Source organism: Pseudoliparis swirei, chromosome 17 (genome assembly GCF_029220125.1).
Source record: "Pseudoliparis swirei isolate HS2019 ecotype Mariana Trench chromosome 17, NWPU_hadal_v1, whole genome shotgun sequence".
In the NCBI taxonomy this organism is placed as follows: domain Eukaryota; kingdom Metazoa; phylum Chordata; class Actinopteri; order Perciformes; family Liparidae; genus Pseudoliparis; species Pseudoliparis swirei.
Window position 1 is genome coordinate 11,184,352 of NC_079404.1, and position 18,043 is coordinate 11,202,394.

General features: G+C 38.0%; 1 protein-coding gene across 4 annotated transcripts in view; it reads right to left on the minus strand.

Moving 5' to 3' along the window:
- adgrb3 (adhesion G protein-coupled receptor B3) overlaps window positions 1–18,043 on the minus strand; it is a 113,831-nt gene that overhangs the window by 64,443 nt on the left and 31,345 nt on the right. For 3 of the 4 annotated variants that reach the window (XM_056436102.1, XM_056436103.1, XM_056436100.1), the window contains exons 3-4: window positions 3,636–3,746; window positions 1,076–1,237 (exon numbers count right to left, since the gene is read on the minus strand). In XM_056436102.1, the coding sequence (XP_056292077.1) occupies window positions 1,076–1,237; window positions 3,636–3,746 (273 nt within the window). Of the gene's footprint in view, window positions 1–1,075; window positions 1,238–3,635; window positions 3,747–18,043 lie in introns of those variants that run through there. The other variant, XM_056436104.1, reaches the window with a different exon arrangement.

An 18,043-nucleotide genomic window follows, 5' to 3' on the forward strand; every position in this document is an offset into this window, starting at 1 on the left:
CCGGTTATTTGGTATTAAGTGTTTCTGTATTATTATGTGAAAAAGGTTACAGATCCACAATTAAAAAACTACTACAATTCCTCCAGGTCTTGAGATAAATCAAGGACAATAATTGATTTCCCAAATGAATAATTATTCTCTATGCAAATTTACTCATATACCTGCAATTAGGCTGTGTAGCTTTTGAGAGATAAACGCTTTAATGTTGTCTGAGCTAAATATAAATGGCCATAGGGAAGTCAAACCAAGACTGTATTTAGGCAGCTGTTCTTTTGAAATTAGTCATTCTCTTTCTAGCTCTTAATGTCCACGCACAGTCAGAGAGCGACGCATTTGAAAACAGCACACTTCCCACTTGCACTTGCCACATTTAAAAATGAAGTACAGCACATCATAAATCAGTTTTTTCAAAGGCTGCTGTATTCCTACCAGCCATAATTACCTAAGAGTTTATGATGCAGACTCAGAAGCACTACCTTTTACTGCGCCATCAAATACTTGACTAGACACGAGTTTGGGATCTCATTTCTAAATCAACATACAACAATCCAAAGAATAGATAATGGTCACTTGCAGAGAACAACCCGTTCTCCTACTAGACGCAGAAAGACAAATATTAGCGGGCTGCAATCAGAAAATCATCTGATGCTGATATCTGGCCGCCAGTGACTCATCTACCCTGCCATCACGGGTTGAGGAAGAAATGCCTTACAGCATGTTTGAAGAAATGCTGCCAAGATATTTTAAAACGCAAGACCAACCTTCAAGGAAATGAAGCTGACAACATATCAGTGTCTACTGCTCCCCAAGCTCCATGCAGAACCACATGTCTTTAACCATTTCAATGCTGATGAATTGTCTTACAGGTATATGAAATGAAAAACACAAAAGTGATAATGAAAAAAAGAAAAAAGAAAAAATAGCAAGAAAGAAAGAAAGCATTGGATTAACTGCAATATTAATACATTCTTAAATAGACACATTGAAAAATTTGTTAAAACACAACAACACATTTCCTCCTTTCAACAACAAATGATCAAAACATTAATATTCAAGAATCTGCGGCTAACACTACCTGGACAAAGGGCAGTGTTATTGCAAACCCTTGATTCTCTTAAAGGGCCGATGCAGTGTGTTCCGTATGGTGAGACACATGTTCTTGTTCGCACCTGCGACCCTTGACCGCATGTTACAGAGCATGAGCTCCACTGGGACCACTCCTCTGGACCTGATTCACCTGTGTGGGAGAAGGGTGACACTAGTTAAATGCAGCAATATGGTCCTTGGGCAGGTCTTACGGGGCGGGATGGGGCAAGGTGGGCAGGGTTGAGTCAAATGGGGAGGGGCCAACATGAGTCATGTTGGGGTGAGGTGGGTTCTTTAGGATTTGTAAGAACACTATTGTACAGTCTATACTACCTTCCTGTGATCTTTTATAAATACTGATTCAGCAGATACATTCTTCTGACTAATAATTTCATTTGTATTCAACACAATAAAGTCCTTTGCCATTTTAGACAGTAGGTGCATTAGCAATATTCTTTATAGAGTAGGAAAGATGTCAGTGAATCAGCCTTATTACAAGAAATTTAAATGTGCATTTATGTAAAGATCACAGTAAAGGTACAGCTATGATTATTTAAAAAATTAACAGCAGACATCAGAGATACATCTAAGTGTTTCACTTCTTCCTAATAAAAAAATGCATGCATTTCAGTGAAACCCAATAATATGCTGAAACAAAGTAAGACCATAAAGAAACAAAATGTCATAAGAACATGGTGACATGCAAGAAAGACAGCGTCTGAGAAAATAATATGATATTGAATGGGTGTTAGTTCAGAAAGAAGCCTGATATTTGGATTTCCTTGCACTGCAGCAAACTATCTAGTTTCCTTGACAACAAATATGTGTTTTAGACAATGGTTTCAAATCCATCTTAACCTCTTCACTCCCAGGGGTGGAGGAAAATTAGAGAGTTTATGGGATTGTATTCAGCAGATTGCATCTATTTTCATGTGAAAGTGAATGTGACTAAAACTCAAGCTACTATTTCAGCTTCAGAATAAGAATGGATTCTGTTTCTATTGCCCAGGCCTTTGTGCCAATATGGAGGTTTTGGCAAGCAGACTTTGAAGTCGTTCAACTCTGCATGCAGTCAAATTTCTATTAAACAATCATTCATAGCATTGGGTTGCAGATTAGTAAAGATAAGGATCATAGTTCATTCATTCATCAAAAGATGTTTTTGGAGTTAAATGTATTAGAACAATTGGAAGAAACAGCATTGAGCCTTTCAATCTTCATTGTCCAAAAGGTCCAAATATCAGGAAGCCATGAAATGCTAAATAAAGCTGTATATTTATATGAGGCAGTGGGGTGATTTTCCAAAGCCGTGGTAGCCTAAATAAGAAAAAGAATACATTATTTGATGACAATTTAATGGACATTACAATTCCTGCATCAAAGTAGTCACCAAATAATTGGCGATTGATTATGTTACATTTTCTTGCAGGCTTTGGGCATTAGAGAGATAATTTAATACAATGAAGAATTCCTTTAATTGCAGCTCTGAATACATTTGTGTCATTTGAAGTCATCAAATCCTAATATGAATTTAAACACAACATGCTTTAAAGTAGTGTCCTAGCATGCTGTATCAAGGACACATAGATCCAGCCAAATAGGGATCTAAACCCTGCCCTTAATTTTGCAGATCATAAAATACACTGAAAGTTGGATACATTTATTAAATGAGGCAGTAGAGGGAGAGTAAATAGTGTGAGAATGAGAAACAGAAAAGCACAGAGATGCGAGTCGACAGGGAAACAACATATACGGCGTGTGTAAAACGGAGATGTGTTAATGGAGAAACGTTAGTACTGATACGTCTGTATGGTATGTCGCAAATTAAAATGATATGGAAAGGAGTTCTTAAACATTTACGGCAATTCAAATGACATTTGTTTTAACATTTCCCAAAAATAATTTAATTCAAGAATCTCATATATATATATATATATATAAACCCACCCACTAGATAAAAGGGTTTGATAGAAAAAAAGATAATGAAAGCAAAATGAATGCTTTGCTTTAAAATTGCTGTCACTTATTTCACTACTTGTAAAAGTCTTTGTGAATTTAGATAATTTCAGTTTTTTGTATGTATTCAATGCTTAATTCGATTAAGCAGCATAGTCTCATTTTATCTCGAGGGGCAGCACCTATATGTTCAACTTTTGCCAAGTATGTGTTTCATATTTGGCTGATGGGGTGTTTTTTTTCTTCGAATGGCATTTTATTTATCGTACCTTGCAGGAAATTATTAACTACACAAAAGCCTGAGTTTTAAACTCCTTTTTAATTATTGTTCCATGGGTAATCCACTTGCCAACTCACTATGTGACAATAAAACTAACAGACCCACAAAACCCAATTAAGTTTTATATTCAAAGGAAATATACAAAGATAAATTGGAAATGTATCTTCCTACTTCATAGCAAGAGAGAATGAATTGGGAAAAAATAATAATACAAAACATTTCCACTTAAAAGGTGCAGTACAAGAGAGAGCATGCATGATGAAATTAAATTTAGTTAACAAAATAAAGTAAAGAAACATAACTACAGTATTACCAGTTTGTGCCATAAATTTAGCAGATTCAGCTTGCTCCTGCAGGGCCTTTGTTTCATGAACTGATCTTGGCCGCTGACTTTTTACTGTGTGCTCTCCGATCATTCCATATTCTATGGGACAAAATAGAGGTTCATATGAAAGCTAGGCTTAAACAATATTTTCTGAGAACAAAAGCTTATTACATACGGTTTTTCAGGATGTTCGAAGCAACTGCAGTACATGGCTAGAAACAAAGACCACACATGTTTGTATTTAACATGTCCTTAACTCTAGGGCATAGAACAATACAACGAATTTATAAGGGTGAGTTGGGAGTATTAATTGAGTTTGAAAGCACAGTGTAGACACACAGCAAACATGCAAATAAACTCACATCGTTTTTTAAGACTAACACTTCATCAGACCAGCTCCCTCCCTCCCCACCCTCCTTCACACCCAGAAAACAAAACAAAAAGAAATGAAAGTAAAAATGTGTAAGCCATTGGAAAGCCACAGAGGAGGGGATCATGGACATAACATGCAATTGATCCACAGTTTCCTCAACAGTGTGTCAACTTTGCAGGATTTATTTTTAGTCCAAAAAGTTAGTGAATTAATTAATTAAATTAGGCAAATGTATTCTGAGCTGTATTCATTACAATGCATGCCCTCTTTGTTTCCCATATAAGGACAAAGAGACAATGAGCACAATGTTCTGACGTCACACTGAGAAAAGCGATGCTTGCACTATTGCATTTTTTAAAGAATTTGCATCAGCTGTTTCAAGTAAATTAGAGACACTGTACAACAATCATATGTTACTTACAAGCTGATGCAAATAGTCTTCAAACTCTTATCTGAATTGAAAACTGGCATTACGTCTGGCAGTGTGGCCCTAATGAGGTGATTATATCATTTGCAAATAGACAATGCAGGAGATGCATCAACAACAAATTCACACAGAGCTTATGTTAGTACATTAGACAATACAATGCATCAGCCATTGATAGGGAGGATGTTTAAATCTTTGCTTCCATCTAGTTTGTAGCGTCAGTTTTCTGTGTCCCCTCCAGCAAACTGTACGCCTAGAAAGACTGACCTTCCTCACAATGAGGTTTATCTGTCGTCTCCTCTGATCATGTCCCACTGGAATCTTACATTTTAGGACTAATTGTACGGTAAATCACTTGACTACAAGAGACGACAGTTGTCTGATCCACACATCAGACTGTTGGCATCAACCAAATTATATCAACAAACATGTTCCGTTATTGGATTAGGACAAAATAGATGAGTACAAAATTGCTCTAGGTTTTCAGCTACATTTAAACAACATCCCTTCCCAGCATAGCATCAGGAAAACATTTCTTTACATACATTGTTAGAACATTATGAGGGTATAATGAAAGGTGAGAAAGCTGCCAGGTAGTAACAAACATCGCAGCCTTTTGATGCTGATTGGGGTCTTCAGAATCATGACTGCACAATGTAAGAAGCTTTAGAAGCACGTTAAAATATCTTTATTTCCGATTCGGTCGTGTCCACATGTGGTTTGCTTAAATTGAGCAGAAACCACATTGTGAACTCTCTCCTGGACAAAAAAATGTGCAGGCACACTGATGGTTGAACGAACTGAGGGCAGTTGATCTCAGTGCAAGGCTGACTACTGCAGATGCTCTGACATTGTATCCCTTGACTGTTTTGGGCTTTACCCTGTGGTGTTTTGCATCATGAACCCTTCTCCTATTTAACAGAAAAAGGGCTGTCTGGTTTCATCAGCCTGAATGTCTGCTACTGTGCAGGAAATCGGCTTAAAAGCAAAGCCCACAGCTTTTTAATGAATGTATACAAGTGAAAATCAACTCTAAAACCTATGAGAGAGCATACAGTAGCACTTTCATTTCACTAAGCTCAGTAGGACAGGATGGATGTCGAGAATACATACAAAATGACTAAACTTATTTTAATGGTTTTACTTTTCAGTAGCAGTCCACTTTATAATTAAAAAAAAAGAGTTTCCAAATCATTATAGACACCCTACTGTCCTGTATTGCATCATATAGCAACAATAGCAAGTACAAAAGGCAACAGAGCTTTTTATTTGTGAATATCCTGAACTATATACTGAAAGAAAGAAATGCCTACTCATCTCTTTATTGTGCATTTAGAAGCAATAGTTACTGTATCAAGGAGGACATTTAAAGAACTTTTATATTATCCTTTTTATATCCTAATCAATATGCCTGGCGTTGCTTTTTAACACTATCTCACCTTTGGAAAAGAGTTGCCTCTGTAAAACATTGATCAACTCAGCCTATTGAACAGTAGCCTGACAGTCAGTCACACCTAATCTAATATAGCTCTCAGCAGCTCATGATGAACAATTCAACAAAGCATTGAAACATGAACGAGATTCTAAAAATGTCATAAAGTGTGATGTCTATAAGATACTTACTGTGTACTCATTACAAAGCACAAACTGTAAGAACCAAACCTTTTTAAATAGAGGTTGTTCATCGTGGATTCATCGTTTCATCACTGATGTTTGAGTAATTGTACCTACATCAGTCTGGACAAGAAGCTATTAAAGCTGAAACTCAACCTTTTGGTACATTTATAAGAACTGGTAAGATTAGGGGGGAAAAAAAGTCTCAGTTTAAGTGTAAATGAGACTGGAGTCTCTTACGAAGCGACAGAGGTGTTAATCCTAACTTTGTGTTTCAGAGAGCTGGAAGTAGAATGGAAAAGAGCAGTAGAAATTCCTGAGGAATAAGGATAACGCTTTAATTGAAGTACGAGGATTGTACTCAAGCCTGTGGCTGTATAACCGTAAACAACAAACACAAATCCGAATTATAATAAATGGACGGCAGACTGTTTGTCATTTGTCAAGTGTCTTCGCTGCATTACAAGGCAGAAAGCACAGATGATGCATTTAACGTGTCATTACCTTTCAAACATTTCCTTTGTTTCATCATTTTTATGTTTTGGCCAGTATTCAGAATTTTTTACTGTGTTTTTAAAGAAAATTAAGTTTAAGATTCATGAGGGTTCTGTCCTTCAGTCGGAACTAAAGAGAATACTTATTATCGATATCCATCAACCATCATGCTTAAACAGCAAAGGAGAGGCAATGCCATTCAGGGAAATCCATCACTGTTCGCTTTCTTTCCTTTTGTGCAATGGCAGATTAATTCACTTTGTTTTAATTCCCATAACCTTGATGGCATGCATCAATGACAAAGCAAAAAAGACCTTCCTTTAGGTCTTATACGGACCATTTATACATCAAAATTTGCCAAAACTGTGTAATAGCAGTCTTGCTTTTCAGAAATACTTGACATATTTGTGGATGATTAGAAACATGTGCCTAAAATATGGAGCTGAATGACAATATTGACCTTGAACACAAGGTCAAAGCCATGCAGCTTTGTCCAGCAAACGTTAAAAAAATAAAAAATATTAAATAATCTCCGACAATCGGGACCAAACAGGCAGAGTGGAATAAGGTGCTTTTGGAGAATATTAGTTCTTAAAAATAGCCCTAAAATGCATTATATCCAGAATGTTTTGTATTATAGTCAATGCATGCAATTGGTTATAATTGAAGGGACATTAAAACGGTTTAGATAGCAGTCATATAAGCTAATCTATGTTAGAGATACTGTAATGGCAAGTCAGTTAATGTCCAGTGTGCTGTATTTGCTGGACAAAGTGAGGCTATGTGGCCATCATTAACGTCATCATTACTGTCATTGTAAATAAAATATTTATTTTTATATCAATACAATGTACATTTGACTCCTGGTCAAATACTATATTAATTGCCTCCCTTTTCATACACTTATATCCAAACAGTGTATATTTGGACGGCAACTTTCAACATTATTTTCTTTGTATATTTTCCATAATAATATGGTAATAATTCTGCCAACTTCATGAAGTAAAACTTATTTGGTAGCATCATAACATCTCCTCCTCATGTTATCTTACTTTCTCAGAAGTATAGTTTAATTGTCAGCAGATTCACTGATGACTCACTATAATCACAGAAAACAAAATAACATGTCAGTCCCAGCTGTATGTCTTTCTAAGATCGCTCACATTGGTTTCTTTTGACAGCCTCGACATCCAGGCAGACTAAAGCGCATGTGGCCAACTTCTTGTGATGCCGTGAAATAGGATTTTGACAGTGTGTGTTACAGTATTATGTATCTAATATTTTGGAAATCTCTTGTTTGTGAGCTCACTGTTGGAAAATAGCCAAATCTACAAGGAAACAAAAATTATGTTCACAAACAAACACTCACCCACGAGCACAGACAAAATAATGCGTAAACCCTCTCTCTGTTTCTCATGTTTTATATTTTCAAAAGCTCCTAATCCGCTAAAGGAAGAAGCCGAATTACCACTACATTCAGTTACACATCAAACCTACAATTACTTCCAGGAAGTGCAAAGATACATGTTTTAAATCTGCATGCTGCTGCCACTATGCGCCATCAATTCATCCTGGCAGCCATTTGGCCTGCTTGTCAGGGATTATCTACAAAATAGGTAAGTAATACAGAGGTGAGGGATGAGATCGGACTACATTGAGCAATAATGCCTTCCACTCAACTTTAAGAAACTGAGGTGATTCAGTGGCTCGTCTCAATAATCAAATTGCTTTGCAAGTTGATCTTATCCTGAGATACGTCTAGCCGCACTAAAAAGAAAAGGAGAATTCCTCTTCTGTATCAATCAGATGTGAAAGCTGATCTCCGGGGGGGGGGGCAAATGTCAGCAAAACCAACACTGCGTGCAAAAACAGCCAAAACAATGAAAACCTCTGGTCCAAATATAACAAAATGTCTGCTAAAATTACTCGCTTTACAGGTGCTGGGCTGTGACCTTAGCAGGTGACAATGAATGAAGGTTATAACAGGGGGATACCAGGGCTCCCATTATGAGGCAACAGTGTTACTGGATGTGCTGTGGCACACACAGGCCGTCATCACAGTGTCACAGATGTGCAAACATGGATCGTGCTGGACAGGTTTCTCCTGCCCAAGCCAAACTGTTCTTGTGAACCTGATTATGTGGGCTCAAAGCTGTCCTTACCCATCACAGCTCACTGATGCTTTCAAGCTTAATTGGTCGCTATATTTACGCTTGTTTTAATGAATGTCCCACTACTAAGTACATTCAGTACACATAACAAACAAATAAAGAAATGAAAGAGAAAGAAGGTTCCCCGTGTCCATGACCTTTGTCATCACTAAGGCTTTGATTCACTGCATGCAGGGAATGTTAAGCTTACACACCGACGGGCATCACGCCTGCCACAGAGAGCCTAATGGAAGATATTTGATTTCCAGGTTCTTCTTCACTGTGTGCACACGTTCCATGTGTAGTTTTATTGAAAGGCAGTAAAAGCCAGCCCCATGTCGAATGACTGATGTGTCTAACCTTGCATGAAATGAGCCTTTACTCAAAGGCCCCTATGAGTAGCGTCTATCGGGGGCTCTCCGCTTCCTGCCCTCTACACATTCCTGACTGACTGACTGTCACGAATGTAGCTCCTAATGAATTTTGAAGAGTTAAAATTCCCAAAAAAGAGACAAGCGTAGAGTCCATTCTACGCAGACCAGTCAGAGGACTATACCTCACTATCCTATTAATGTCTTTGATTAGTTTATCATCAGCTGAGCTGAGAATGGCACATGTTATCAAATGTACTGATAATCAGAATTGTAAGGTGCTTAAAGTACATTTTAGACATGAGACCGAAGAAGAGAAAGGTTAAACTTGTGCTTAGCTTTTGATAAATAAGTTTTAACCAAAAAGAATACGAAGGCGCATGTGTTTCAACTGATCTTCACGGCACACTCTACATTTATATATACTAGATTTCAGTCATCTAATATAATGGGAACATAAAACGATGCAAAACTATAATTAAAGACATTAACCTTTACAAATGCTAAAAGTGAGCACATGTTAAAGTCTGGAAATTCTTGTTTGTAACAACAGCGTCTGTTCATTGGCCTGTTTCCTGGAGGTATTAAAACCTGAACATCAACGCTGGAAAATGATCAAACCCTGTTCCGGTTGATTATGTACTTTTCTATACAACAAAATCGTCAAGCACCAGCAATTGCAATTACCAACGAGAGAAATAAACGTTATAATAACCAAAACAGAGAAAAGCAAAAATAAATGTGTCATAATGTGTTACAGTGGAATATATGACAACACATAAAAAACATCCAAAACACGTTCATTCACAAGTGAAGACCTCCTTTAATTATTCCAACATTTAATTGACTACTTTTCAATGTAAAAAAAATTATAATAAATATGATGATGGTGATTATGAAGTAATGTGCATGCATCATATTTTAGCGAATTAACGCACATCCAAACTGGGTCTGAATGTTTCTCAACCTCAAAATCCTACTACCATTCAGAAGTCTACTTAAATGTCCTCAATGTATCTCCTTACAACCATTATACAAACCCTTCACCATTGATGGGTCCATATGCTTGGGCCAATCTAAAAAACTCAATTAGTCCTTCATTTAGAAAATGAGGGGGTTGCACGGAATCAGATACAAATTAGGAATTGTCCTCTGAGACGTACAATTATCCATCATATTCCCTCTGCCATCTGTTTTCCTCCTGTTGACTCTCCTAATGACTTAGATTAAAGCCAAATTAGAAGTCTGTGCAACTGCCACTGCACCTCATTGAAAAGTCATATGGACTCACATCAAAATGGAGTAACTGTGGGGAGACAAGCGCTCAGAATAAAAGTCTGTGATAAGTAGGGAGGACATATTTGTGAAGGCAAATGAGTGGCTACTGGAGACAGCATTAAAAATGTACAACAGCATGCTAAATCAAAAGGTTATTGAGCAGTACCTCACAGAGCAACCTAGATGGAGCTCTGACGTTATCAAAGCACTGCATCAAGAAGCCCTGTTGCTGGGTGCCGTGAGCAGATTATTCCCCCTGTTTTCGTATGCTTCAGGGAACAGGCCTCACCGGTCCGACTTCAAATCATTTCAACGAATCCGAACGTGTATAAATTGAATCTCTACTCTATCAGAAGCCGCACAGTTTAGATGATTATTTCACAACTAAACATTCCCGCCATAATAATCTGCCATCACGAGAATCAAAAGCACCATCCTCATGTATTTGGTTGTAAACAATTGCTTGCTTACACGGAAAAGTAGACCTGATCTAAAAAAGAGAGGGGAAATAAATTGAAAACAACAAGAAGAACAAATTAAGAAACACATTTTCTTTCCGTCTTTCCAGGTTTTGACAAAGATGTACTCTGCATCATAACGTGAACAATGTGCCATGCTTTCAGTTCAGCTGCATGATGCTATCAGAAAATGGATCCGCCTATGGAGCATTTTAAAGTGAAAGTAATGCCAAGATTGCAGCTTAGAACTTGCAAAATCACCAGCCTTTTGAAAAAGCGACACTGCTGAACCACCCGTGACTAAAAGTGGGGCTGCTGCAGGGACACAACTGAAAGGACTACTGTGCACCGACAGAAACAAGGATGGAAGCGGATTACTAATGAAACGAGAAGTCACGTTATATGAATAGTATAAAAACTACACATTGTAAGCTATTTGAAATGCTGGGGCCTTCTCAAATCTGGGAGTCTTGTCAGTTGCTTAAAGTATCTCATGAAATATTCCCTTCCAAGTGTTGGCCAATCGCCTCAAAACAAGAGATTTTTTTTCTTTTTGGCCAGCAGGGTATGATCTTAAAATTATGATTGGAAATTATGCATAATTGTCTTTGGGGGTATGCTTTGCTCCAATGCTCTTGAGAAGGGACATTGAAAAACGAAAAACGAAAAAAGGAAGCAGCTCTTGGCATCACTAAAGAAACACACAACCCCAGTTGATGACCTGGCAGTCACACACACACTGCCAAACTCAATGCCACCATGCCAAGCAATGCATCTGTCAAGTGAGAAACACGACACATTTTTTAACACCTTTGCGACTGCAGCCAATTTTCAAAGAGCATACCTTGTCCTTTTCGCAGCTATTTTGCTTGGCATACCAAATAGTGACCTCCATTAAATAGAGTCATGGTGTGTCATCATTGGAAGCTCCTCACTAATAAACAGGAAATGATACACCTACGAAATTAATAGAGCAAAACAAAATATGGACTCTGCATGGATGCAAATGTGGTCGGATGGCCACATTTTGTAGCAAGATAAATCAGTTCCAACAGCCCCTAATGAGACTTTCATAATTCATGCTTGTCATGATCTGGAGTTTGTCTTGTTTTGTGTCTTGTTTTGAAGTCCTTGTGTCATCTGTCTCCCTGTGATTGTCTGCCCTGGCCCTGATTGTTTCCTTCTGTGTGAATGCTGGTCCCACCCTCATTGTGTTCACCTGTGTCTCGTTCCCCGTTGTCCAATCACCTCCGCCTGCCTGTGTATGTAAACCCTGTTCGTCTCATTCCCAGTGTGGCTTCGTACTGTTTGGTCCGCGTGTTTGTCGTCCTGTTAGTAGTTTGAGTTTAAATATTGTTTTTTGCAGAATATGTTGGCATTTGGGTCCTCTCTCTCTGCGACATCCGTGACACATCATGACAAAGCTGTCAGCCTTTCCACAGCACCAATCATGTCTGATCCTTTTGCAGGGATAAAACCCACTGCTTCAGACCGCCACCCTGCATCTATCAGCACAGGGAACATTGTGTCATATGCAAGTCATGATGAGGAAGATGCCTGCAACATGCCCTGTCTTTGCTCATTGGCTGAGCTCATGTTAAAGAGAATACACGCTCTCCCAAATAATTACGAAGACACAGTGGTGATGCTGACATGTCCTCAGACAAGAGCACGAGAGCAGCGCGATAGGATTTAAATCTAATGGATTCTGATGCTAAGTCTGGGAACAGCAGAACCATTACAGTTCTTACATGTTTGAAAGCCATGCTCTGGATTTTAATCACTGCCTGTGTTTTATAACTAAACGCATCCAGTATTTGAGCTACTTTACCTTGATTATTATCATTTCAATATAATTGTATATTTCAATAAAACTATGTATATACAGTATATATATATATATATATATATATATATATACACGTATATATATGTTTGGCCATTGTCACAAAATGATAATATTTGATGTTCATGTGGTTAGTTTTAGAATGAAGCTCTCCAATCAAATGTAACCAGATGACCATCAGCTTTGGCTTAAAATATACACAGAATATTGCTTGTTTTTGGTTTAACAAAGGATGTTTAACACTATGTCATAGTGTGTGTTACTAAGGTTGCATTAATCTAGTGAGTTGAGATGAATTCACACAACCTCAAACTGTTCCTCTTATAGTAAGGTTGGAGAGGGCAACATATATGAGGCAAAGTCAAATGATTGGTCCCTTTTTTATCATGAAAACTAATCACATTGGCAATTTGTATGCATGTATTACAGTCTTATTTAAAACAAATGTTCAACCCTTTATCAAAGAGATGCTAAGTACTGTTGAATTGATGGAGACAACAACAAAAAGCATTATCTTTATTTTAAATTATGCTGGATAGTGCTGTTGAAATTATGCTGAGTCTTTGTGGCGGCTAATTGTAATTTCAGCAGGGTAAAGCAATTGCGTAAAATTAGAAGGAAGAGCACATTAACAATAGGAATAATCAGTTCATGTTGTTTTTATTTTCATACCCATATAAAGATCTAGTGTTATTTTACACTCGAAGCTTTTGAAATCATCCTTACAAGACCTGCTGAAAGACCACAAGTAAACAAATAGGGAACCATTTCCATTCATTTTCACATTTGTAATTTGTTGTGTCTTTCTCCTTGTCTATACAGCAAAATAAACAAAAATGTCACTGTTCTGTGTGAAAGCCGCATTCATTCATCAATAATAATAAAAAAACACCAATGAAGTTGCACTGTTTGCCTTTTTTGACATTGTGACATGAACAAATATGGTTTCTGTAGTCTGCCTCATTAATCAATACTGGCTGAACCTGTTAGTTATTTTGTTCATAATTTCCCATCCACCATCATTGCCCATCCACAGTATAATTTTATCTTGGAGATTGCAGTTTTTAATAGTCAAGTTAGAAGTTCTGCATAATATTGTTGCCGGGTGATGCTGCCAAAGAGCAAAGTTGGCTGCAGCAGCAGGAAATATGCTGTAAACAAGAGAGAAGAGAGTCCGATCCAGTAGCTAGAGGCAGAAACATCAGTCCTTCACCAGACCATGACCTTGGATCTTTACAAACAAGGAGAGGAATATTTTAAACACACTCATTAACCAAAACAGAAGCCTGAATTCTAAGCAGGTCGCTTTAAAAAGGAAAAGTGTCTCAATTAAACAAAAAGACCTTCTAACTTTGCATAGCCTGGATCAAATCCTAGATGGAGTATAACATCAGTGAGAGCTCCTTGTTATATGCAGCAGCAGAGGCAGCCAGGAGTGACATTAGTATTGGAAATTAATTGTTTTTTAATGTGCATGTCTCCATCGTCCACCACCACAGAGCCATGCACCATTACTGCGGTCAATTAGCCATTCACATCTTACTGTTAGCCAATGTATGTAATTGATTACCACACCACAAGCTTTCCCTGCAGTTTACCATGTCCAGAATATTAATTTAAAAAAAATGTAAAACTCAAAGTAAATTAAATCAGATTTAACCTAAACATCGTTTTCCAGCCGGAGGCGACGACCAAATCTGCATCAAAAACAGCTGCGACAGCGTTTCACATTTTCATCCCTCTACACACAACACAGGTCTTAGTAGAGCCTCAGACTTCTGATTCTACTGACGTACTAGAAAGTAGAATTAGTGCGCTATACAAGTGCAGCGCTAAATCTTATTTTTACATTACATTACATGTTACATTACATGTCATTTAGCAGACGCTTTTATCCAAAGCGACTTACAATAAGTGCATTCAACCAAGAGTACAAACTGAGAACAACAACTAAGAATACAGAAAGTAACATTTCTTCAAGATAGTCGAACTACAAAAGTACCATAATAAGAGCCATTTAAATGCCACTGAAGTGCTAATCTGTGTTTTAATCCAGATATAGTCGGAAAAGATGTGTTTTTAGTTTCCGGCGGAAGGTGTAGAGACTTTCTGCTGTCCTGATGTCAGTGGGGAGCTCGTTCCACCACTGAGGTGCAAGGACAGCAAACAGTCTGAATTTCGAGTGATTAGCTCGAAGTGCAGGAGTCACAAGTCGATTGGCTGTTGCCAACTTCCATTTTTGTTCTCAGATATAGGAGGAAATAAAGCCCGTTCAACTCAGCTTCTGAGCCTCTTTGGCTGAGATGACATTAAGGATGAGTGAAGGGCATTATCTGGGCACACAATGGCTCCTGTCCATTCAGCTGTGCTCTACAGACCACTGAAATAGGGAGCTGGAAAGACACTTACTGCAGAGGAATGTATAGTTTTAAAGGTCTATGACACCCAAGACCCACAAGAGCTTTGGCTGAATAGCCTGTCTGACACATTGTCAGCCAGTTCTCACTATTGTTGATGCACCTGTGCGATATGCAGTCAAATCTCTCCCATCTTCCACCTCTCAGCAAAGGAGCTGTAAGGCTTAAAATAGTGGGTGATTTAAAACATATTCTGTTCTTCAATTCAGTGATGGTACCAGGTGAAGCAGCTAATTTGCGGAACAATCTGTCATGGCTATTGCAAGTATTTTAAATAAAGCTTGCTTTGATGCTTCTCACAGTGTTTAAATTAATCAAAGCACCTGAAATCACTCCTAATTTGGTGAGATACTTATAATAAATTCATGTTGACTAGTACAGGTATTAAATAATCAATACATGCACCGTTGTCAGACTGGAGCACCCGACATTTGCTTTTGAAGGCAGCCACTTTACCATTATGTGTTTCTCACACAACCAACCAAGTAGGACCGGCTGGCTGCTTGTCGGTGCTGGTTACCTTCTGCCCCCAATGGATGGGCTTAGATCACCCAGTTGTTGGATTACCTCCCCTCCCCCCTTCCTACTCGTTGCAAGTCATGTCTAAAATGTATGTGCTTATGTGCTAAGGTGTTTTTTTCCTGCTCCCACACTGTACCCCTCTCGGGGCATAGTCGGGGGGTTGGTGTTTTTTTCTCGCCTTCTTCCCTCATGTTATGCTGTAATCTTTCATCCACCCTTTCTTGCAATTTCGATGCTTTTGTACCTGTACTCTGGCAAACGACAAATAAATCAAATCAATCAATGATCTGTTTGTGGGGTCGAATGACAAAACCATTTCCTTCCACATCCTTTGCCGCCTTAATCTTTCCAATGCAAAAAAAATGGAAGAGAGCTCCCTGCATGTGTTTTTCCCACTAACAAAAGGGCTTGAACAAAAAATAGGCAAAGGAACCATTTGAGTCATACCTATCCTTTCACCTCATTATGGCATTGAGAGGCACTGATAAATGCATATATTTTTTTATATTTCCAAAAAAAATCTGCATTTGAACATGAAAAGGCTATGTCTAAAATGACATGCTGAATAAATATAGAGAAAAGATTTAGAAAGAAATGTCAGACAGGCATATATAATTCTCAGCTAGTCTTACATCATTATGGCACAACATATTGTTCAAAGGCATTTGTCATGTGAGTGGGATTAACTGGAAGGGTTGTTGTACTATATGTATATCCCAGTTTAAACTAAGTGGTCAGAAAAGAAAAATGGAATTGTGTCGCTGCAAAAACAAAAACATATAAACATGATTAATTTCAAATGTCTTGGGTTTGTTGATTACATTATGTGTATTAAATAGCATTAATACTTTAAATTTAAAGCAGAAGTTTCGAATTAGTTTCCTCAATACAATGACAACTTGTGTGAATTGTTTAACAACTAGCTGCAATAATAGGAGCAGTTCGTTATAAATTAACAGCAACTGAAATCTATCAAATCCAAAATGAGGAAAAGTAAGGACTCTACCAGAACATAAGTGCACGTCTGAGTACTAAAGCAACTGTTTATTAATCCAGTCGTCTCCTTCCAATAACTTAAACATGTCTGGAGAAATTATGATCTCATCGTTTCCTGTTTTTTGACCAAAAAGACCAGTTTCTAACCATTTTGCAGGATATTTAATTGACGTGTGAAAATAATGAGAGTAAAATATTTTGGGATAGTTTCCTATTCTTTTTTTTTATCTATAGATTGGTTTTTTATGAATAACTATATGTAGCCCTAACAAACACTTGAGTTAAAGTCCTAACAATCCTAAGAAAGATTAGGAAAATAAAAAAAGTCTCCCACCGTCACGAAGAACAGGTTTACCTGCTATATCGATGAGCTTCTGTACAGAATTTAAATTCTTGATTCTTAGCCGGACTTCAAATAAATTGGCCCCTATTTTGTTTTCCGAGTTATAAAAAAAAGAAGCCAAACATTCGTTGATAAAAGCTTTGCAAATGTCGAGATTTTGCCTTGTCTTGCATTGTAGAAAACTGAATTTGAATTATTTGATAATAAACATACTTGCTCTCTGTGTCAATATCCTAAGACATGTTTCCTACTCGTGCTTTGTCCGTTCAGTGCAGTTCTTTACAGCCTTGCTCAGGACCTTCAGCCCCAAAAGGTCCCATAGTTAATTTCCGCCGCGCGCTTCACTTAATCAAATGTGGGACAGACACACATTTGCATATAACTACGACAAATACGGTTCACACCAACTGTCAAGTACCAGTGAGCCTCCAGCCTCAGGGGGCAGTAATGAGCCCATTACACCTTAGTGCTCCACAAGGAGGGGAATAAGACACTTTTTGGACAAGTGACACAAAGGCTAGATGAATGCTGCATCTGAACTGGTTAGTTTTGCTAATGTATTGTTTTGTTAGCAACATCACCTCAGCACAGCTGCTTCCAGAGACTTTGCTATACAACCTTGTGGGACTGTCTCATCCAGAAGTTACATATTTGCTGTATCCACTGTTGTTGGCACTGCAGTAAAACATCAATCTCACACACATTAGCAAGACTGCAATAGGGGGCAAGCCAGCATCACTCAATACAATGTGAGCAAGTGTCATTCAAGGTTATGGGTAAAGTGTCAGATTACAGACCGACATCAATGACTGATTGATTTACTGACTGTCCAACTGATCAATGTGTTCATACCTCACATGTGTTGGCAGCACAGAACATTTCCCTGTGCTCAGAACAGGAGCAGTCTAGTTGCTGCGATGATGCTCTTGAAATCAAAGAGCCAGACTGACAGAAGTCTGATTCAAATAAAATGGGACATTGAGGGCAGGCAATCAACTTTTAGAGGGGGGGGGAGGTCACTGGCCCCACCTTTACCTCCGTAATAGAGACCAAGAGAGCTCACTCATTGGAGCTGTGGTTGTTTAACACTGACACAATTCTAATGT